A 23,300-nucleotide genomic window follows, 5' to 3' on the forward strand; every position below is an offset into this window, starting at 1 on the left:
CACAAGGTGTGGAAATAGATGCTCGATTGAAAAGAGTTGTTTTTTTAGGTCACCTTTAAGAAAGAAGGAATCTGCAGGCACTGCTGCCTTTACTGATGTGGACAATGACAATCTGATGACCTTTAAAGCTGGTGACACCCTTGCTGGTTTCCCTGACAGCTCAGACAGAAACTTGGCCCATGCCTGCCTGCCTGCCAACAAAAGACAAGGTTTGTTTGTACTGTGGTAGCCCCGCAGCCAGCACTGCCCTCTCTGGGAGTCCTGGCAGGGACAGGGGCTGTGCAGATGTGCTATGGGATCAATCACAGGCTCATCCACACTCCTCTGCCAAAACCTGCCTTGCCAGGCTGGATTTCATGGGGTGCAGCTGGAAGAAAACATGGCTATTTCTGGAGAGGATGGCTGTCTGCGGTGGGGTGGGGGTGGCAAAAGGAGCCCCAACACCACTTCAGACCTGAGGGCAGTGCTGCAGGAACCTACACCGAGGGACACAAACTCAGCTCCAGCCTCCATTCAACACCTGCTCTCTTCCAGATCAGCCCTTGCTTCCACTCCTTCCTACCAGCAACATCTCCTTTCCCCATGAATTTGGTGCCTTGCTGGCTCCCACCTAGAGAGACAGGGTTCCTGCCTGCCATTCCTTCCCACAGCATGGCCTGGCCACCTCAGCCAGCTGGACCACCCCACTCAGGTCAGTGGGTGCCCCGTGCCCCAACTCAGGTCAGGTACAACCCAGCACAGTCTGCTGGGCTCATCACAGGTGTGTACATGGACCGAGAGGCAAGGGGGGCTGAGATGGATCAGTGGTCTTCCCATCTGTACACAGGCATTCTTTGCCATCCTCTGTGCTGACAACTGGCTTTAGCTAACCCCAATAGCCAGCTGAACCACTAAACGCTTTCAGGACTAATCTGCATCCTAATCATCAACTAACAGCAGTGGTGAGCTGGCTGCACAACAGCTCAGTGGCCAGTTATGCAGTCCAGGCAACCACCAGCAATAGCACTTTCCTCATCCATCTGAACCTTCATACATCTCCTGTCCTTATAATTTCACAACGAATTTAGGGAGTCTCATTCTCTTGCAGCAAAGTCTCCACATTCACATCTACCTGTGGCCAGGCTGTGGGCTGTCTACACATCTCTGCCTGCTGCATAGCTGGGACAGGGACCCTGGGCACTGGTGCCTGTGCTCCCTGTCTTTTCTTTAAAGAGGCTGGATAAGTAACCCTGTTGTGCTCCTTTCTGGTTCTTCACTGGGCACGGATTTTTTTTTTCATGCTGGATGCAATGACATGAAAGCCGCATGTGTGATTTCTTCCAACACACCACCAAAGGAATGAAGGCACGGGGCAGGCGTCTGCGTATCCATGCAAAACACACTCCTGCTCCCTCGGCATGCATGCACACATCTCTCATGTGCACATACAGAGGGTTTTATTTTCTCAAGCCTCCTTCTTCCCACACACAAAAATTCTGGCAAATATTTAGACAGAAACACTATTAAAAGGCCTTTGAGCAGCTTTTCTTTTCCTCAATAATAGTTTGGTATTAAACAGAATTATGAATAGTTCCTCTTATATCAGCCTGTAAAGGCACTACCTCAGACCTTGAGAGCGCTGCTGACAGCAATCATTTAAAAAACAGAGCTCCCCAGTTACAAACCCCACTTCCAGAGAGAGAAAACACAGCGTCACTGATCAACCCTGAATTGCAACTCTACAGGATGGGGAGCTCCATGCCCTTCTAAAGAGGGACAATCCCCTAGCCCTAACAAACTCCACATGTCAGGGAGAAAAGATATATGTTTCTAGTCCTCAAATATAAAAGAGCATTTAAGGAAGAACTCTGCTTTTACTGCCACGCTGTGATCCAAAAATGTGCTGTCATGTGCTACTAATATCTTTACCTTCTTGGAAATGCTTGCTTAAATTAAAAAAAAAAAAGTCCTTTATCTCTGGATAAGATGCGAGAAATCAGATTGAAAATGTGGTCAAAGACATCATCTTGTGAAGATAATTGTGACAAACAGCCCGGGAGTCAGGCACTGACTCAGACACTTACCTGTCTTGTAGATCTCATAGCGCAGAGAGAAGCCGGCACCTTGCCGTGCGTAGTCTGAGGTGAACTTGATATAAAGAGAGGGGCCAGAAGAGATGATAGTAGGAGGTGCTATGTTCCCACAGTGCTTGCCCAGCAGGTCTGCTGCTTCACTGTCCCCATCTCGGATCTCGATGTAGTCATACCTGCGGAGGCAGGTGAAATGGCAGTGAAACCATCTGTCAGGGGGACGCTTCAGGATGCCGGCAATGAACAAAACCCACTTCTTGATATCTGCATGTTTCACAGAACATCTTCCAGACAGGTACCTGGGACTCTCTTATTCACACCACACCACAGCCCCCCAGTGCATTTTTTCTTTTGTCTGGCTATGGTTAGGTCCCTTCCTCTGTTGCAATTCACATAATTTATTGCACACACATCCACTCCAACTTCAGAGCCAACATGCAAAATTTAGGACACAATTTACCTCCATTTCCACAAAACTCCTTTGGCATGGGAGAAGCTCAGATACAACTCTCCTGGGGCTACTCTCCTCCTTTGACCTCTCTCCTGAAGTGCCATTGTGCTATTTGGCACACCTTACTTTATTCCAGTATCCATGTGAGATTTGGGCAAGCACGTGCCAAGCGTTAAACTGTCAATGTTCAATCCATGTGAGCATGTAGGACACCACACTGGTCCTTTAACAAGCATGATCAGTACACTCACTTAGCACTTGGGCAGTAATTAATATCTATTAAGTGCTAACAAAGAATTTCTGTGGATGAAAAGTGCTGCGTAAGAGCTGGGTAACTGCACTCACTCCTGCTGATTCTTGTACACCCTGTAACTGCAACCTGCCTTTGCTAAACCCTACTTGAAGATGTTCCACCTTCCCACTGGAGTTGTTCCTGGATATCTGACTGGTCTAGTGTAGGGTTAGAAGAACTGCCTCCTGGTGCAAAGACAAGCTTGCTGAATTGCCTCCTGGTGCAGAGAAAAAAGCTTGTTGCAAAGTCTGGATGGAAGGTGAAACACGTTCCTTCATATTTTCTGGGCCATGACTAGGCAAGGTAGTAGTATCAGGCTCTGCATGCTGTGAAGAAACAAGCAGCTTTTACGTGTACATCTTGTTCTTCAGCTGCTTTCTAACACCCACGTTCTCCCGCTCCTCTCCTCCTCTCTGGCCAGCATGCTGCTATTTACAGACACTGCCCATCTCTCTTTGACTGTTTATTCGTTTTGTATCAACCTGTTTGAACAACATGCTACAGCTCTTCTCATGGGGCCAGGGTGGGAAAAACCATTTCCAGGCTGCCAGGAATCTGCCTTTCTTCTTTGTCATAAGATCTTCTGTTTGGGAATGGACAGTTGAAAGGAGAAGTAGCTTGCTGGATACAGAATGATCCTCATGTGACTCATTCCTGTTCTGCAAAGCACATATCGGCAAGCAACAACCTCAAAACAAACTTACAGGGACTTAGTGTGCTCCTCCACAAAGAAAGATGGCCTGGACAGCTTTGGTTTCACTCCTTTCTGGGACTAAATCAGGCTGAGAGCCAGAAGCAAAATTCCTGCAGATAAAATCCTGTCTATGCTGGAACCGAGCACTCAACTAGCTGCAATTGCCCAGCCTTTAACTTCATTACAGACTCAATTGGCTTGGTCAAGGTGAAATTCAAGCAGTCTTGAGAAGTGGCACTCGAATAGGAAGAGCATTTGGCTTAGCTAGTGTGTGGACACACAGCGATGCAAATAAAGATCTGCTCCCTCCTCAGCTCTGCCTAGCTCCCTATCGCCTTGTGACCCCTTATTACCCTGACACCATTCAGCAGCACCCTGCATGACCCCCAGTAATGTCCATCATGTGAGGCTTGATCCTACCATCTCCCCAGGGAGTAGGAACATAGAGGGCAGTGTCAGTGCTTCTTCTAAGTAGAATTTTTTTCTCCTTGTTTCTCTATTTGTTTAAAGTAGTACTGAGTAAACAGCAGGGACATTTTGTTCTCTAAACAACCACTTGCTTTCAGTGTGCTTGCAACCCTTTCGCATCGGAAGTGCACATCTGTGCCGCAGGACTACTGGCTACTAGAGAAATTGTGAATATGTGGCAAAAAATTAATTTGGCAGAAACACGAATGTTGGCAAAACACAGTTAATGGAGTGGATTGTAAAACCTGCCATTTGCATGGCACAGGCAGAGGTTAGCAGCATCCCAGGGAATCACATCTGTTTGTGTCCTCGTGGGGTTGTAACTTGCCAACACAGTACACGGCTTCAACTACTTGACTGAAATGATCACAGCTTCTGCTGTAGCCAGCATACCAAACATCCTAGTGCTGTCCACATGGCTCCTCAAGATACCCAGTGCTGTAGGAGCACTGCAATTTCAGAAGCAAGTTTGGGACCGAGAAATATTTGCTTATTGAATGGGAATGACTTCCAACAATATATAAGATTTGGGAATATTGCAATCTGCTCATGGGCAATCTGCAAATGGAAAATTGAAAGAACAAATCTAGTAAATAAATCATCAGGAAATATTTGCCTCTCTGAGCTAAACCCTGTTTGGCTTCATTCACGCATCTAACTGAGCTTTCTCATACTGTAGCTAATCCTTAATAAATCAAATGTTAAAAACAACCAAAAACAAGCCCTTAAGAGAAGGTCAGGGAATCATTTTTGCCAAATGTAAAATGAACATAAATGCATAGGAGTTTTCTTCCCTAGTTAAAAAATCTTGGCCCAAGTCCTCTGCTCTTTATGAGGCAAAATTCTTTTCTTTCAGGTCATATAAACAGAGTGTGAATTGGGGAAGTATTACAGTTGGGAGATAGCTCCTACCCAGACGAGCAGGAACACCTACTTCCTTTCCACCACAGCAAATAAGCTTTAGGCTTTCAAAATGAAACACCAAAGACATCCAGTCCAAACTGTTAAACTTCCAAACTTCAGCAAGAATGCCAGCTAATCCCCACCACAGATTCTTTTGGAATCATGTGCTTCAGACACGTAGCCCTCAATCAAACAAACTGATAAACCCTGTTCTCCTCACGCCGGTTCGCTGGACACGTTACAGTCTAATCTGGCCAAGCCTTTGCTCCTGTTAAGCTTAAGCATGGTTTCCCGACTTTCTTCTTCTCATGTGAAAAAGAAGGAGAAAAACTGTAAGGAAGAAAACCCAGCCCTGGGGGTGTTTTCTACTCTAACCATTTCATTTTTGGGTAACTACAGACTAGAGCACAGCTGGGTGGGACACATTCATGCTGCAATGGCACCCGAAGAGTCTCGTACAGTGCCCAGCAATTTGCATTTCACTCATATAACCAAATGCATTGTTTCAGTCATCATGCACCAACATCCTTCTGGCCTGGCCTCTCTGGCATTACCTCCACTGGGCAAGCTGCCATCTCCAAGCACTTTGATGGCCACTTCTCCCCACCTAGGCATTGCTCCAATGAGTCAAGCATAATCATGTGAGGGCAGGGTGCAGCCTCCATAGCCCATAAGTGTAATCAATGGATTGACCAAGTCTTCTTTTGTAGGGAAGGTGACCACAGTTGGCTGCTCCTCCAGTGGCAGGATATTCTCAGCTGCTGCTTGAGTAGGAAGGCCAGTGAATTGGTTTGAAACTGCCTCAAACAGCTTCCCGCCAGGGAGTTTTGAGGCAGACAGGCAAAGCTGAAGCACTTTCAACTGCCCAGACAATGGAGGTTGAGATAGAAGGGAAGCACATTGCTTAGATGCTCTTCTCGGAGCTGTTTAACAAAATTAAACATTAAATGTACAATGCTTACAAATACTGCTGTGTTTTTATTACAGATTTTTAGTAGGAAGTGCTTTGCTGATGTTAAGAGAGCTTTTATTAACTAATTATAAAGCACTTCTAATGCCTGTATTACTCATGCTTGTTTGCTTGCTTTTTCCTCCAGTCAACCTCTCTGCTTCCCTGTTTTTCCTTTCTATTTTCCCTAAGTCACTTTGCTGCTGACTCTGCAAATGAGGTGCAACAAAGGCAAACGAGCCCCAGTTGTAGGGATTATGAGATTATGAGAAGACCTTCACCTTTTCAGTCCTCCATGATCCCCTGGGGCCAGCACAGACCTCCCAAGTGCTCACCCAGGCACTGCTGAGTCCCAGAAACACTACAAGCCACCTGGGGAACAGCTCTGGGTGCTCCTCTTCCGAGGGACAGGACCCAGTTGTGACTCATACTGCTTTACACATAATAAACAAACCTGTTGCCCCTCAGCCCCAGGTCCTAAGAGATGCTGAGTTCTTCCCCACTGAAACATGCTTCAAGGGTATTACATGGACATTAGCTTAGGATGGGGAGAAATACAAACAACAAATTATTTATGTGTTCACAGTCCTCTCGTGAGTCCTCCCAACACACAAACTTGTGCAAGCCTTGCTTCAAAGCCTGAGGAAGGCTGGCTCCCCAGGCCAAGCTCTGACCTAGCTGGCAGCTTTCTCAGTCTCTTCCTAGAATTATGATTTGAAGTAGGTGAGGACCTGCACTCAGCAAAGCCTGGTTTCCAAAGCTTGCCAGGGCTGGAGAGCGCTGCAAGGCTCTAACCTGAACTTTCCCAATGTTTAATTTGGAGCTATTATTTATAGGTGTTTCCATGGGGCTCATGACTGCAGCTGGCAAACAGTAGTGATGGGATTCTTAAGAGACCCTGTGAGGTAGGAAGGCAGAGAGGAGCAGTGTCTGGCCCAAGGTCACACAGGAAGTTTGCAGAACAGCCAAGAATAGAAGCCAGCCTTGATTGGACAGATTATATTATATTATATTGGAGAAGTCTGGCCTAGATAGACAGAGAGACAAGTAGGTACTGACTGCATGCCAACAACCCCAAATTTGGGAATGGCCAGTGCTGACCTGAGCCTTCACGACCCCTGACCTGCTTGAACCACGTCACAGTGTCTTGAATGCATCTGCTGAGGACAGGAAGAGAAACTGCAATTCTAGCGAAATTCAGCAATCATTAATACTCTGCAGGTAGCTGGGGAAGGTCTGTGTTTAGCCACAATGGCAGCTGCTAAATGCAATTGTTTCCCCTTTGAAAAGGTGATGGGTGGTTTGTTTCTCAGAAATCACTATAAAAATGCATAAGGAGTTTTAAACACCCTCTAAGAACAGGGGGTTTCTTAAAAATTAAATAGCAGTTGCAGTATAAAGATAGTTAGGAAACAGTGAACCTGCATCTCTGCGCTTGTTTTGCAATCAAGAGGTGGCTAGAATTAATGTCCATTATACACTAGCTGGCTTAGTCGATTTTTCTGTGTCACCACCCATCTTCACGCTCTTTTGTACACCACCTTCAAACCAAATCCTTATTTCATGAGCAGTTACATTGTGAAAGACAAGAAAACTTTTCTGTGATGTTTACAAAATCTCGAGCAACTGCAGGACATACCTTTCAAAGGTTAAATTGTTCCAGAAGCTACTGAGGACTTTTAAATGATATTTTTTTCATAGCCATGATAGCAAAGGCAAGCACCACTGTTGTCTGATGAAACAAGAGCAATGAAGTTTGATCTTAGCTGCCAGCCCTTAATCAGGGTAATTAATTATAAATACAGCAGATGAATTGGATTCTCCTTTGACTTGAACTGGTTTTACACATGTGTAACTCATCATTTTAAGGGTAATCGCTCCTAATTTATCCTGTGAGACGAGAATCAGTCCTCATAGACACAGATACTGATATAGATTTGTGCACAGACCTAAAAAGCCTGTATCACATTTAGCTTTAGCCAACTAAAAGTCCTCTGCTCTCAGTGGAAGCAGACTTCTCACACCCAGCTTGAGATGGAATTAATCATTCTTCTGCACTGACTACACAGGTATTTTAAATCACTCTCGGTGACTGGACCCGGACTTTGGGTGGCTGAACATCGGAGAGATGAACTGGGTCTCAGTCTGCAGCTTTTGTGGCGGTTTTTGCCCATGCTGAGGCAAAAGATGCTCACAGAGCTTGCCCTTGTTTTGCCCTGATGGAAATAACTGTCTCTGGCAACAACAGAGAGAAATAAGCTATAATTCTCTGAATCTTAAGGGATTTCACTGGATTTCAGTGACTAAACTGACAAAAATCCAATGGCAGCAGGGGGAGAGCCAAGCTGGGAGGGGGGCGTGGGGTGATGGCACAGGCTTAATTGCTTAGGATTTCTCAGAAGTTTGTTTTGAATTTGTTGCATCCAATTATGTCTTGTGTAATCACAGTATTGTGGGGGGTTGTAATCATTATACTGTGCTTTGGATTATTGTCTTATCTCTTAAAAAAATCTGACCAGAATTTCTGAGAAATGAAAAAAATGCAGTTATCCAGTCAAAGAGAAAAGAAAAAAAAAAGAAAGGAAAAAAGGAAAAATGAGAAGAAAGCTAGAGAGAGGGAGAGAAAATAACGTTATCAGATTGGAGAACTTCTTCAAAAATGCCTTGAAGACAAAAAATGAAAACTACAAATAGTCTCTATTTATACTCTTTGGGTAGTCATTTTCACCCCCCTACAAGTACCACCGATGGCAAGTCCTTCAGCAGTTACTGCTAACTTAAGCACAGGGGAAAAAAAGTAGCCAAAATACATCTTGCAAAGGGAGGAATAAAACATAGCTGTAAACTGCTCCTGTGGCAAGTTCTGACTCAGGAGGGAATTTCAGCTCCTAGCATGCTGCTGCCCTCCCCTGAGACAGGAGAGCAAAGGCTCCCCCGCTCTTGCCGGGGCTGACTTCTTCAAGCTGTGTTGCCAGATCGTTGCGGAAAGGCGCGTCAGAGTAGAGAAGTGCTCTCATCTGGGGCATGTCTGGAAAACCTTTCGTTATATAAGAAAAAAAGAGATGTGCTAATGTGCACTTCAGGGGTTTTCTGCAGGCTGTTGTTCAGGAGTTACACATGGCTGTTTAATTTTATTTCTGTCTCCAAAACCATCTCTATAAATTCCTCACACATCTATCTTTAGCTACAGGGGCCTTTTGTTGCAATATGTCTTTGGTATTCTTGGGGGGGGGGGAAATCATGGTGAAATCAGGAATAAAATATATAAAGCATGGTAAGAATAAGTCCCCTTTCCATGGCATTCTGCCTTCTGTTGCTGCTCTAAGGGAACTGAAGCAACTCACAACCCTTTCATACCCCAAAATGCAGGACACTTGAGAAAATGCATTTGCACTTTTCTCCTTCTGCTACAATCCATCTGTGGAAAAAATTAGACTTTGGTTTCTATGTCATTTTACTGTCACTACTCACAGGCACTTGATCACTAAGAGAAATTAAAAAATGTATATAATAAACAATAACAACCATAAAAGGAGAATTTACTGCCGAAAAGCAGCAGAGGGCAGGGGCAAATGCTTACTTTGCTCACTTTGCAGTGGGGAGAACAGGTTTCCCTCTCCTGATGGAATCCAGTGCCCAACAGCCCAGGTAATGGATGGAGATGAGCTTGGGCCAGGCTGGCCCTGGTGGCTGAAGGTCTGGGGTGCTGATGAGTATTAGGGAACTCTCACATGGTCTGCTGTGCAGCCCTGTTCCCAGAGGAGCAAGTGATATCCCATCACACCTCGATGGTGTAGTGTCAGTCAAGGGCTTAGACACAACATGCATTGAAGAACAAAAGAGATGGTAAAAACCGGGATCAGATGGGAGCTTTGTAGCTGGGCTTTCCACTATCATTCATTTGCACTGGCTTTTTTTTCAGCACAAAACTGAAATAAACACCTCGTTAAGCACCAGTTGTATAAAGGAGGTTGTAAGAACAGAGACCTGACCAACCCTCCCTCACTCTCCTAGCTGTCTACATCCCTCGTTAATGAGTGATGGTCACCCTGGGACTGGCAGACCACGGGGTGGCTTTCTGACCCCACATTTTCTCAGACACAGCCTGTCACAGCCCAGCTCCCGCCTTAGCTGACGCACAAGCAAGTAAAGCTTTGCCACCAAGACTGGCCTTCAGTCTCCACTATTTGAGCACTTCCACAAGCCGACCATGCCAGCTTGCAGTAAGAGCAATTTCTGAGGCAAACAGCACACCAAATCTGCTGATTCCTCCTTGAATACTGTATAGCTAGCACAGCACCTCCTAACCCTTTCTCCCCTCAAAATATGGGCACTTGCATCTCAGTGGCCACCTAAACCGAGCAGCGCCAAGGCTCTGAGCACAATCAATGCCTGGACGAGGGCGAGCGCTCTGCCATGCACATGCCACACCCTGCTATGCTTTTGCAGCAGCAGTGACCTCCCACACTGTTCTCAGAGGCAGCAATACCCATTTGGGCGTGTGGGAGTAAATAGCCACTGGCGGGGGCTGGTTGGTACCCCTGAGGTGAGCTCAGCCCTGCCTGAGACAGCAGGTCAGAGAGGCAGCCACACCAAGATGGAAGAGGGAGACAGAGACAAGAGAGTGGAATGCTGCATGAAGCTGGTTGGTACCTTTTCTCCTTGATGTGCTCTGAGAACACGAGGATGGGACCATCCCATCTCTGTTTCTCCCACAAACAAGGGCCCTGCCACTGCTTTGTTCAGAAAGATTTTATTTCAAGCAACCCTTTGTGTCACCCTCCCGTTCAGCCGTGGCAGTGTGTCTGCTTTGTCCTGCCAGCTCAGCCATGGAGTGTTTACAAGCCTCCCTCACCCTTCCAGGCTGTGGTTCAGCTCCATTGACACCGAAGGCAACAGACTCCTCTCTCGGCTTGTGATGAATCAATTACTTCCTCTGACACTCTATTACTATAGCCCTTACATCTCCAGATTGCAGATGAAAAGACAGGCTGAGAAGGGGGACAGGGAAGGGGAGAGGTCTCCTGAGGTCTCCTTCAATTGAGTTGTTGGACATCTGAAGAAATCCCCATCTGCCATATTTAAAGACACAGAGAGATGTTTTGCTCCTGAACGGCAGAAAAATCAGAGAGTTTTCACAAAAGAAAACCTAAGAAATCAAATGGGTCAAAAAACTTCAACAAGATGCAATGAACATAGATCAATGGTGAGTCAGTCCTCTCTGCTGATGGAGATCCCAGACCTTGTTCCTGCCCATGATTATCAGCCAAATATCAGTAGTACCAAAGAGACAGTCATTACACCTTCCCTTTTCACTGCAAAATAACAATGTAAATGAAACCTCACACCAACATTTACAAAGGAGGAAGGAAGCTGAGCACATGCCTCAAACTCTCATGCTGCTGGTGGAGGGGGGAGGGTCCTACTCCTTGTTGAACATCCATCAACAACCCCAGCTCTGAGGGTTCCCTGGAGGTTTCTAATGCAATGAGCACTTCCCATGCAAACACCCTGCACGCAGCACGGCCTCGGCAGGCATGAAGCTGAGCACAGGGGTTCTCCCACCACCAGTGAGCGAGTGCTGCCTGTCTCAGGAAAGGGGAATTCCACTTCAAAAAATTAGGGGTGAAATTAGGGGGGCACCCTTCCTCACACCGACCACAGTGTCTTCCGTACCGCTTCAAGAAGTGACATTTGGGGCAGTCACAGAACAAACAAGGAGCAGCCACCCTGTCAGTTTCTGTGCCATTTGTAACAGGACGGAGACTTCAGCATAGGATTTCTGCTCTCAAACCCCACTACTTCAGGCTCTGCTTCTAGAATTCATTAAACAATACCATCTCCACGCCTGACCCAGTGTTACTTTAAAACAACACTATACAACTGTGCTGTAATTGCTCGGCAACGCCGTATGTAAATCCCAAGAATTCCTTGGGATTCAGAGGCAGGGGGGAAAAAAAACCCAACAAAACCCCTGTAGGTTTTTCACTTTCTAATGGTCTACTGATCTACTCACTAAGCCAGCATAAGGAAAGTTTTCTATGGTATGTTTGAACTGATACATCAAAGACAGTTGCCTAAAACATCCTAGCTGTCATTAGTGGACCATGACTACTATTAACTTATAAGGAATTCCAGGATCACTAGACTGTGTTTTGCAACATATTATTACATTGCCATTCAATGGTGGTGTGCAGCTGCTTGATTGAAAGAAAACAGAGAACTAGCCTCAGACTAAAAACTAACCTCACCCAATTCCTTCAAATATGCTCTATGCTGAGCTCTGGCCAAAAGCAAACAAACTTCTTCTGTTTTTCAGTCAGCTCTTTGCAGTCTGTTCTTTTTATTTTGCATTCATATTTAACTGCAGAATTCACACCTAGCCAGAAAAGGCTGGGAACAAACCAGTTGTTGTCTGCAGCACTCTGACCTGCTCCTGTGTGATGCTGCAGTAGCCTTTGGAAGCGAGTGTGCATTGCACTATTGCTACCTAGACTGGGGTTTATGCCTGCAGATGCCCAGGTCTTCTTTATAAATCAGGGAATTTAAAGTGATTCACCAGTGCAAGAACAGTAAATCAATAGCAGAGAAGGGGAAGAACCCAAATCACAACTCCCAAACCTGGTATTTGCTGGTGAATCTGCCCTCCTCTGTTACAGCCTGACAATAGGGATGATATCCATTTAGCTAAGGCAAACAGGTTTTACATAAATCAATGTAAAACCTCACACTGTTTTTACTAAGCTTTGCATCTGGTCCTTAAAAAAAAAGGGATTTTTTTTTAAAATTAAATATCATTCTGGCACTCTCCTTACATTCACTAAATCTTCTAACTCCTGCATCCAGACAGCAAATCCATGACATGGAAGAGCACTGCTAACCCCACCATGCAACACAAAAAAAAAGTGAACAAGACTCATATCCCCACAGACATTTATTTAGGCACCTGAAACCCACCAGTTTGGGATGAGCTTCTGTGAATGGTATCACCTGGTGTCACACAGTGGGCTGGAGCACTGTTGCAATGATAGTCAAGGGCCTCAGGCTCTGTTGAAAGCATGAGCACCTCAACACTGTGGTTAACAGGCCATTTCAGTGGGAGTGCATTACTGCTATCCTATTGCATCTGTGCTACAGGGGTCAGCAAAGATGCAAGGGGCTTAGAGCTGGAATGTGGCTTACAGTGTTCACTCAAAAAAGGCACACATTTCTGAGACTTTCAGCTGGATTCTAAATCCATTTAGTGAGGAGTCACCACAATCAGCCCCGTGCTTGCTCCCTCTCCAGGTGCTGTGGGGTCCTGTTCCCTCCCTAGCTGTACAGAGAGGCTAAGAAGTGAGGACACCACTGCCACCAGCTCCTCCCCCGACAGCAGGAAGCAGGGGGAGAGGTCTCTATCTCTAGTGCTATTGTTCCCAGTGTCACCAGCTGGCCCTCAATTTGTCATCATGCCAACAGGAAACAAGGTGCAAAATGAGATCTGACTCCTACACACCGGATGTTAGTGAACTGGCGAGACACAGGAGACCCCACGAGAGTGCATTTGGGGCCACCACCTTCTGCAGAGCCTGGAATTGGTCTGTCCCTGCAGGGAGGTTCTGGGGCACAGAGAAGCACAGTCACAGAGCAAGCAGAGATGGGCAGCACGGAAGAGAGAAGTGAACAGCTTTGAGCTGTTAACTCATGTGGCTGGTCTAACGCTGTTACAGCTAACCCATTCATTCATGTTCCATTTTGGAAAATGACCTGGGCTTGACGGGAATTGTGAACCATACAACGGATGCAGGATGGAGTTAAAGAACAGTAGAAGCTCATTTGAAGACAAGTTGAGCTGCAGTGTCATGTTACCCAGACTGAATTATTTCCTGTACGTTAGAAATGTTGCTTCTGGCTACCCATACCACAAATGTATGAGCAAGCAAATGCCTTCCTTAGCATCTCATCTGTGACTTCCCCTCTCTGCAAAGTTAAACTTGACTCCCTCAGTGCTGCAGGAGATGCAGTCACTTCCCCTTGCATCCTAGTGAAGAACACCCCCAATCCCTGGCATTCTGTAGTGCTCCAAATGTACTTCTCTTTTTCAAGCATCTTCCCAATCCCAAGATGAACTGCATTGTTTCTAAAATGTTTACTAATAAGCTAATTATGCATACTTTTCAAAGCATTTACTAATTAGCTGTCCATAATTGCTGCCTTGTCTACTCTTAACCTTCACTGATGGAAGGATGGTTTCTTGCAATATTATGCTCTTGTCTGAAGGAGATGGCAAGAGAGGCAGGTTGAATGCTGCGGCCACCAGCTGCCTGCCTGTCTGTGGGCACTGGGTCTGGATGCAGCTCTCCCCACCACCTGAGCAAGGAATTTGAGCCAGTATCTCTGCTGCTTTCTAGGGAGGTTGCAGAGCTGTTTTGTTTCAGTGCCCAGCTTCCTGGAAGCTCAGGAGATGGCCATGCTGCCCTAAGAGGCCTTCGCTGGCTGGCAGAGCCACATCTCGCCTTTGGTACCGTGGCATGGGAACATCAGCGTGTTGCTGCCAGTGTCCCCTGGCAGGCAGTGCTCTGTGAGATGGGCGCTAGAAGTGTGCTGTCTCCCCCTGCCAAATCTTGGTTCCCTCTGCCCTTCAAGTTGGGAGCAGGGGTATCTCCTGGCATGCCTGCCCTGTATCCAGCACACACCACCAACATGCTGAACTTAGTTCAACTCTCTTGGCACCACTGTGGCACTTATTAGGTCACAGTGACAAATGCATAAAATTTCCTCACTACAGTGGCCCCAGTTCCTGTTTCTGGAAACCCTCAGGGCTTGACAGTGGGAGCCAAAGTCAGGAGGAAGAGCCTGACTGCAGCTCTAGACTGCTTCCAATTTGCCATCTCCTGCCTGTTTTGGGAATCACTGGCCCCCGTCTCCAGAAACCTTTGCCAGCATTTTGCATGTGCCACCAGAGGGGGCTGCGAGCCACAGCAGCGATCCCCCAAATCCCTCCCAGGCAGGGATCCCACCAACTGCAACCCAGCTGCAGCATGTGTTGCAAAAATGGCTACAGAAAAACCCGCTGGCATGGTCTGATTATCAGCCAGGCTTTTTTTAAAACAACAGCGTGCCTCTGGAGCAGATGTTATGACTCAGCTGAAAGGTCTTCTGCTTGCAGAGGAAGCACAAGTGTGTCCACTGCAGCTTGGAGGAAGTGTGGCTCTGCTGCGTGTGTACACCAACATCCCAGCACTCAACACTGAACAGCAGCAGGGCCCAGCCTAATCCACTGTCAGAGTCAGCTGAGTGTGGCTGGGGGTGGCACAGTCAGTAGTCAGTAGCCTCCCTCTCAGGAGGGAGGTTTTAGTGGTCCAAAGAAGAGACCAGCAGCGGGAGGGCGGCACAAATGGAAAAGGTGGTTGGTCATAAATGCAAGGATTCACTCATAGCTGAGGTTTCTGACTTAGATTTTCCAAGCAAGCAGCGCAGACAGAACAGCAAAATGACAATTAAGAAAGAGTGGACAGTTCAGCTACATGGCTGCACAACCTGGGGGACAGCTGCTCCTGTTGCACACGTATTGCAAATGGTTCAGGTCACTCCTGGGATCACAAATAAACCCTGACATGCACAAGGCTGCCCAGCTACCACCATGCCACACAGGAAGTGGAAACATTTCACCACAGCAGCAGCGTGCTCTTTTCCACTGGATGACACTTCCCTGTTCAGGGAACACATACTGATGACACAGGGCTGCACTACCCAAGCAACAGCTGCACTTGCAGCACAGAGAGGAAGAAACAGCGAGCAGACGGACTGGTACAATTATTTCCGAATAGTTCGGCAGATCTTTTATCGGAGCATCGAACTTCCCTTTTGGCTCTGTCATTACTGCTGTAGCCCCACAGCTGCAGGACAGCACAAACAATGGCCTGGATCCCATATTCCCTGCCACGGCATGCCCACCCTCCCCGCAACAGGGATCCCTGCTGGCGCAAAACAGTCACAACAGCAGGAGGAGGCCAATTTTCTTAACCTGGTGAGAAAATCCCAAAGCAAGATGCTTCCTTGGAGCACAGATAAAGGGCAGAGAGAGAGAGAGATGTTCTGGGGCTTCAATTACACCAAATTACTTCTTTCATGATGGTGGTGGTAGAGTGCAGTTACTTCTTAAAGCAGCTGGACACAGCTGAAAAATAAAAGCCCAGATGTGCCTCCAGAGAAAAACAGCAACAAGCAGCACAGAGCAGCCACCCCTGGCTGCCACCTCGGGCATCCATCCCAGGCTGATGCTTCCACCCCCTCCAGGCTGCTGAAGCTGCTCTCTGCAGTCAGCTCCTGCTCTGGCATCTGGGCAGCACCAGGTACGCAGTCCCTTCCGGCCAGCTGCTGGCTGAAGGGAAATCGCTGACCTTTCCACAGACGTCCCCAGGGTGCCTGGCACTGCACAAAACACAGGAGGAAATGCCTCCCATCCCAGAGGGAAATCTAAAGCAGATACAGGGAAAGCCAGAAGGGACACAGTAAAACTAAAAAGACTTTTGCGGGTATTTTTGTAGGCTTTTGAATGGATTTTAGGAATGTAAATGTTATGCTTCATGAGGGAGAAACTTTACCCTAATAAGGTAAAATGAAATGTCGAAAGAAGCAGCAACAGAGGAAGGGTTATGGTGTTTACCTCTGGCAGCTGGAAGCACAGACTGGCCCCACTGTTGCTCCAACAGCTGGCAGGTAGCAACACGAGAGCAGGGGGACCTTGTCTACCCACAGTCTAAGTGCCACGATGGAGTTCATCAGCCTGTCACCTTTGTGTGAATGTGCTCTATATTAATGATGAGATGTCAAAAGGAGAGCCCTGCCCTGACACTATGTCTTTGATGCTGAACTCCTGTTCCTGTTAAGATTCCCACCTGCAGCTGCAATGAGGTCTTAGCTTCTTCATAGAAAACCCTCTGACACTTAGATGAGATTTATTACTAGATGGTCACCTATTAGTACTGCTTAATGCTCAAGCATTCCACTGTGTTAATATTTGTCTCCTTCTGGTAGATCACTTGGAAAAAAAAAAAAAATCTCCCTCCTACCCGTTTCCTTCAGACAGTGTTTATCACACACTGTTTTCATTGTTTTGTTATGCTTCCTATCAAGCACTGTCCATGAAGCTCCTTCAAACCCACTCCTGTGCAGTGCTGGCTCGAGGGAGCAGGCACCCTAACACAGCTTGACTCTCAGCTCACAGCTGTGGCCAGCAAAAGCTCAAGTGCACAGTGGACGAATCCTGTTTCACTAACGGCTTCCTCGTGTACGTACACACAGAAAGGGAAAGGATGAGACCACATAGTAGCCACTTGGGAGATTGCCACAGTAAAGTAGAAAGCAGCAAAGGGATAACATCTCCAGTGCTCGGGCAGTCCTCCAGCGTACACCACCTGCAGCTTGGGACCAGGCACTGCTCTCTCACAGGCAGCAAAACATGGCAAAAGTTGTCCACAATGCTCAGAGCGAAAACCGACAGCTTCCCACAGGTAGAGGAAAAACCAGGAGGCCATGGGCGTTTCCATCTCTCTGACCAACCTGGCTTTGCTTGCCTGAGACCTTGAAGAGGCAGAAGCTGGAGTCCCTCCTGCCCAGCTCAACCCCCGCCCTGCACACAGCATTGTCCTGGCCAATACATACGGCATATCCTGCAGACTGCAAGTATAGGCCTATAAAGCTTTTATTACTGTGAATTTGGGGCAACTACATTAGTTACGAGAAAGCTATGCAATTCAGCCTGTGCAAACAATAATAAAATCTGATGGCAACCATCATTCTCACATACACTGCGAGGCCTTATTGTGTTCATCTATGACCACATTAAGTCTTTCTCTACCTTATCTCTTCTTTATACACAGGCCTGATCCTGCGAAGTGCTAAACGCCTTGCACACACAGTGACTTCAGGGAGAGTTCATGGTGTTCAAAGCCTTATTAGCCCAAGCTCTATCTGTAGGGGGTGACAAGATCCCCAATGACATCAATCAGTACACCTTAATTAGAGTTTGAGGAGCTATGCTGATTTTTTGGTAGCTGTGAGGATCCAGCTCTGCACTTCATAACCTTCAGTACATCAATCATCAAACCCATGCTGAATTCTTTGTTCACCACAGGACTGATTCTGCAGCCCCATAAATGCTTCCTCTGTCCCTCTGTCCTTTCTTGCAAACAGTTTCCCTCTCCATATATAACCCCCTTTTAACCAACAGGAACAGCGTGTCTAGCAAGACTGCTGTGTCAGGCCTGTTTTAGGAGATCCCAAGCTCCCTCATGCTCAGGCATCCCTGCAGCTGTCTGTGGATTCCAGATTAAACACACAGGTTTATATGTCCACTGAGACCATGTTATTAACTCCGCCTTTTACAGTGCCCTTTGATGCCATTAATTATTCTTTACTAGTTGTTAATTGTTTTTCCTGGACATCTAGTTTCTGAATCACTTCTTAGGAAAAAAAAAAAAAAAGAAAATAAGCAAACAAAACCAACCCCCCAGTTTGCCAAACATAACAGAAAAAGCACTTTGGGAAGTCAGATACAGCCCAAACAGCTCAGACCCCCAAGCCTCCAGCCTCACATGGCCCAAACCTCAGTCTCCAGCTGCAGGGCTCTCTCTGTCATACCTCTGCCTATTTACAAACCGGGAAATTGCTCTGCTCTCCCAGCATGGTTTAAAAGCAAAGTGAGGCCACTCTGACACAGAAAAACAAGCAGCCTTTTAACCAAAGTCAAGGTCAGCTTGAAAGCCAGTTGGCTCTTGCTTTCAAGCTATATCAGGTAAATTAAGAACCATCCAGCGTATCATCCTATGAGTCCGAAGCAGCATCTTACAACCTCACAGTCAGCAGAGGCAGCTCTTGCTCCTGAAACGCAAGGAAATGCAGTGCTGTGGGGGCTCAGGATGATGCTTGATTTCAAGTGCAAGGAAGCATGAGACCCATACCGCTAGGCAAAAGCAGGAAGAGGAGGTGACTATGTACTAGAGAAGAAGAGGAAGGCTCTTACTTGCAGTCATGTTTTTCGATTTCAAAGTGAGGGTTGAAGTTGAGAATTATCTTCTGGTTGGATTCAGGAGCGTAGATGACCCACTCACAGTTCTGGTGGGAGGGGTAGTCATTGGGGTACCCTGGGGAAGTGATGTACCCGGCATCCTTGGAGTTCAGGCGACCCCCACATGGCTGAGCTGCAGAGATACAGAAGAGAATAAGGCATTGAAACAGGTTCTGGGCATCAGCTGCACACAGCACATCCCGCCAGACCACTGATAGGGGTGGTCTGATAAAGACCATTCTCCAGGCCATTGACATCCCTTTGGTACTCTAATATTTGATATTAATCTCTGGGCAAGAACAATTATTCTACAGAACAAACATATGCCTTTCCCCTCCACCTCCTGCCACACTTACATACCACATTTCACACAGACCAGAAAAGAGAAATGAATGCTCTTGCCAAGGCAATTACTGAGCCATAAAGTAAGAGACAGATTGATATCAGATCATCTGGAGCTGCCTCATTTTATCCCTTCTTTTGCCTCCTTTGCAAGCTGCTCTGTGGCAGTCTCCCACAGCTGCCTCGGGAGACACCAGAATTTGGACACGACAAATTCGATCCAGCTGCAGGAGGGCAGAAAGCTTTGCTGCTCCCAGGGAAGGAAACTGAGGCACATCAGGGATGATGGTGAGCCCAGGCCCACTCATGTTGAGTGGCAGAGCTAGGGACAGCATCTGTCCCTCCTGGTCCCAGCCTGCAGCCCCATGATAGCCCCTCTCCACTTGCTGTGCTCTCCCTCCCCAACCCGCCTGCCCCAACAAACCCATCTCAGCAGACTGGCCTCCTGAAACCTTGCAAGCAAATCCAGCCATTGGAACTGCAGACACAGATAATCAGCAATGGTGGTTTTGTGGGACTAGCCCACAAATGGCTGGCAATGGCTGCGTGGTGAGCAGAGGAAGCTCTCTCAGCTTTGGACTAGAACAGGCTCTAGAGGGTGATTTCATAATCAAAAAAACATTTAATCTCATGAACACTGCAAATCAAATTACTGTATTACTTGCTGAGAGGAAAATCTGCATCATGGGGTCACTTGATAATGCACAACAAATCCCAACAAAGCCCCTTTTTCCATGGGGCTCCCATCACATGTGTCCTGCTGGCCCCCCTTCCCTGCCACCACCCTGTCCCAGCACCACAGCCCTGCAGGCTCAAGGACTGCTCACAGAAGACAGCATTGCCTCTTCACACCCAGCACAACAGGCAAAACCCACCAAAATGGGCAAAACCTCCAAAAAAACCCAAGTGCCTCCATAGGGCAGGCTGGCAGGCATACAGGGTGACCCTGGTCCTGCGTTGTGGAAAGTCTTTCCCTCCCTGACAATAAGTAATGGGGTATAATACGGGATGCAAACCCTCGTGGGTTGTCTGCACTGTGAGGCTGTCCCCTCAGCCTCCCCACAGCCCCAGAGGACTCAGGATGCACAGAGGGTATGAGTGGGTGTTCCCGAGGCCCACATGTGCATGCTCTCAGATGGAACCTGAGGCACTTCCCAAACCCCAGGGGAGTCAAAGCACAGAGAAACATCACTCTTGGCGTAGGAGAGTAAGCACACAATCCAGATCCCATCAGCTCTGTGAGCCAAGGGTCTCCACAGTGCTCCTCACTGCCTTGGTCCTCCAGGATGTTCCTGTCCTTTCACAGCAGCACTCATATGGGCTCAACCCCACGCTGCGGGTCTGGCTCTGTTCCTCTGCCATGGGGTGTGACAGGCCCCAGGGGTGTCCCCTGGCAGGCTGTCACAAGTCCACCCACTCTCAGTAGGGACATCCCAGCCTGCCTTCAGACTGCCTCTTGCCAGAGCCAAGGCGAGCAGCAGGAGTGAGGCAGGACCCCTCAGCAGTAACGCTTCCTCAAAAAAAAAAAGCACTTTGAATAAACAACCTGCTGCCTGTACGCTGCCTGCAGAAAATGCACGTGTCCTGTGTGAAAAAAAGGGCAACAGGAGGGCCCTTCATGGGGCAGCAAGGCTTCCTTTGACATGAAAAAGCACTGTCTCAGTTTTCTTCATGTTTTTCATGCCCTCTAACACATTCATTCTTCAAAATAACTTTCTTCTCACACACCCAAAGGCAGCTCTGCAGCCTTCCCTTTTTTCTTAAAATAATTCTGCAAGTATCCTGAAAAATATGAGAGGAAAAATCACAACACTGCCACGATGAGCTGAGAATACCAAAAAACATCTGGTTTTGTTCCACAGGAGAGCTTGCTCAACACACAAACATTTACAAACCTACGTTCTTGCACAAATCGCTTCTCTCAGCAAGGCATATTTGCCCACACGTGTCTATGTGGGTTTGGAGGGAGAGAGAGAAAGAGACATTCATATGGAAAGAAGAAATTCACGGACTTGTTGACATCAATGTACAAATAGACGTGTAATTCACACTTCACTCATGTGCGCACTTTCACACCTTCTCATAAAAATTCACACCTCGTTTGCACACATGTCCACCCCCTCCAGCAAAGAAAAATATTCAAGCTGCAGATTATTTTTCTTGGAAAGGGCAAAGTCTCGAAACAATGAAAATACAGTCAATCCTTCCACACCTCATCATCCCCTCCCCGTCTCTCCAGCTTTCACACACATGCTACCCGCTAGGCTGATACCACCAACATCACCCCCCATTCAGAAGCTGCTAGCCCCTTACTCACACTGGATACCGTGAATACCCTGTGAGCCCTTGCAACTCAACCAGTTGGAGGGGAACTGCCATGTTAACAGAGGTGTCAGGCTCCAGCTTGCTCTAGCTCTTCCCTAACAAATGAACTCAAGAGCAGAAACAGAATTTTACACTGACCTTGAAACTTCTCCCTTACCCTGCAAGGCCATCACAGTGCAGCAGGACCAAGCTAAGGAAAACCCTAGGCTTGATCCTAATTTCAGGTCAGCTTGGTGCCCAATCAAAGCACTGGTGCCAGTGAGGACAGGCTGAGTGAGAGGGGCTAGAGCCCAGCTCTCTGGAACTGAGATCTCTCCAGCAAAATGGGACAAGAAGGTGAAACCACTGAGTGAATAGGAGCACCAGCCACATCCCTCAGGTGTTCAGATACCACCAGGAATATGTCACCATCTTTCTGAAGCAGGTAAAGTCTCCCACCAGCAGGAAACCTTATCTGTGTCACTGAGAGGAACAGATTTTGTCCTCTCATTCATCCATCCACAGGAAGATCCAGAGAAATGAAAGGGGCTACTTTAGTACAGCACAATAGCATACTGGGGAAGCCGGGGCTTCTTAGAATTATCTGAAGAGGCAAAATGACTTTAATATCTCTGTAATTGTTCTGTCAGGCCTTTCCTCTTTTGACTCACTGGTATCCAGCAGATGAACATTTGCAACAACAACAACAACAACAATAAAAAAATCTATCACTATGCCCACTGATGGGCAAAGGGTTTGCCTCAACAGTAATACCAACTACTGTTTTTCTGTATAAAATATAGCCTGTTTAGTACACTGTAGAGAATGAGTGCCATGGCTACTGCTCCGACTGTACGCTCTGGAAGCAAGATGTGCTCCATAGCTAATGGGCTCTGGCAGGTTTTGCCAGCCCTGAATTCACTTAATAAAATTAAAATTAAATTCTGAAGTACAAGCTAAGCTTGCCAGGTGCGTGGGACATCCCACTGCTCAGTAAGCAAAATGTAGGCACTGAAAGCAAACTGTTGGGGCCCCTGCCAGTCCGCAAGGTGGAGGGGCCAGTGGAGTTCTGTGCTAATGGCAAGGCCACAGGAGAGCAGCAGGGCTCCTCAATGGAGGCTGTGGAGGTTGACACTCCCAGGCAGTGGTGGAGCAGGCTATGTTCAGGATGGAAGATCTGCAGATCCCCTCTTTTGTTAAGGATCACCACATAACTCATCCCTGCAGCCCTCTCCATGCAGGACCATTTCAACAGGGTAACTACACCAGATGATGACAACCAAGCCACAGGGATGGGAAAAGAAGACCTGGAGAAGTTCACAAGGGGTGGACTCCTGCAAATGCTGCAGTGTACAGTGGGCAACTCCAAAGTTTCCCGTGGAGAAGGGTATCAGCAGTTGAGTTCCTCAACCTTTGCAAGGGGCAGACACCTCTTTCTCTGCCCTAAACTGCTGAAGACACCCAGGCTGATGAAGTCTCCTCCTGCCTCCCCTAGGCAGCAACAAGCAATCATCACTCAGGGGACCCAAAAAATAACAGCCAGGCCCCAGGAACCTTCACCCACACTTGGGTTTTTTCAGCTCTGCAGCTCATCAGGTGCATGCTGAAACCTCAGGCTGGGAGCAGGGTATTCTCCTACTTAAATTTCCTGCTGATTAAACCCCACTGGATTTTCCTCACCCCAGGAGAGCAGGGCTCACTGTTATTGTTGGACCTTCCACACAGAAACTAAAGCCAACTCTGCCTGTAACAAAAATAATCATCACCAGAGGTCTGT

General features: G+C 47.3%; 1 protein-coding gene across 3 annotated transcripts in view; it reads right to left on the reverse strand.

Annotated features, from left to right (window-relative positions):
- The window catches only part of NRP2 (neuropilin 2), an 89,002-nt gene that overhangs the window by 57,933 nt on the left and 7,769 nt on the right, over positions 1-23,300 (reverse strand). For all 3 annotated transcript variants that reach the window (XM_032693998.1, XM_032693996.1, XM_032693999.1), the window contains exons 2-3: positions 18,833-19,010; positions 2,064-2,245 (exon numbers count right to left, since the gene is read on the reverse strand). In XM_032693998.1, coding sequence (XP_032549889.1) covers positions 2,064-2,245; positions 18,833-19,010 — 360 coding nt within the window. The remainder of the gene's footprint in view (positions 1-2,063; positions 2,246-18,832; positions 19,011-23,300) is intronic.

The sequence above is a fragment of the Chiroxiphia lanceolata genome, chromosome 7, assembly GCF_009829145.1.
Source record: "Chiroxiphia lanceolata isolate bChiLan1 chromosome 7, bChiLan1.pri, whole genome shotgun sequence".
Taxonomy (NCBI): domain Eukaryota; kingdom Metazoa; phylum Chordata; class Aves; order Passeriformes; family Pipridae; genus Chiroxiphia; species Chiroxiphia lanceolata.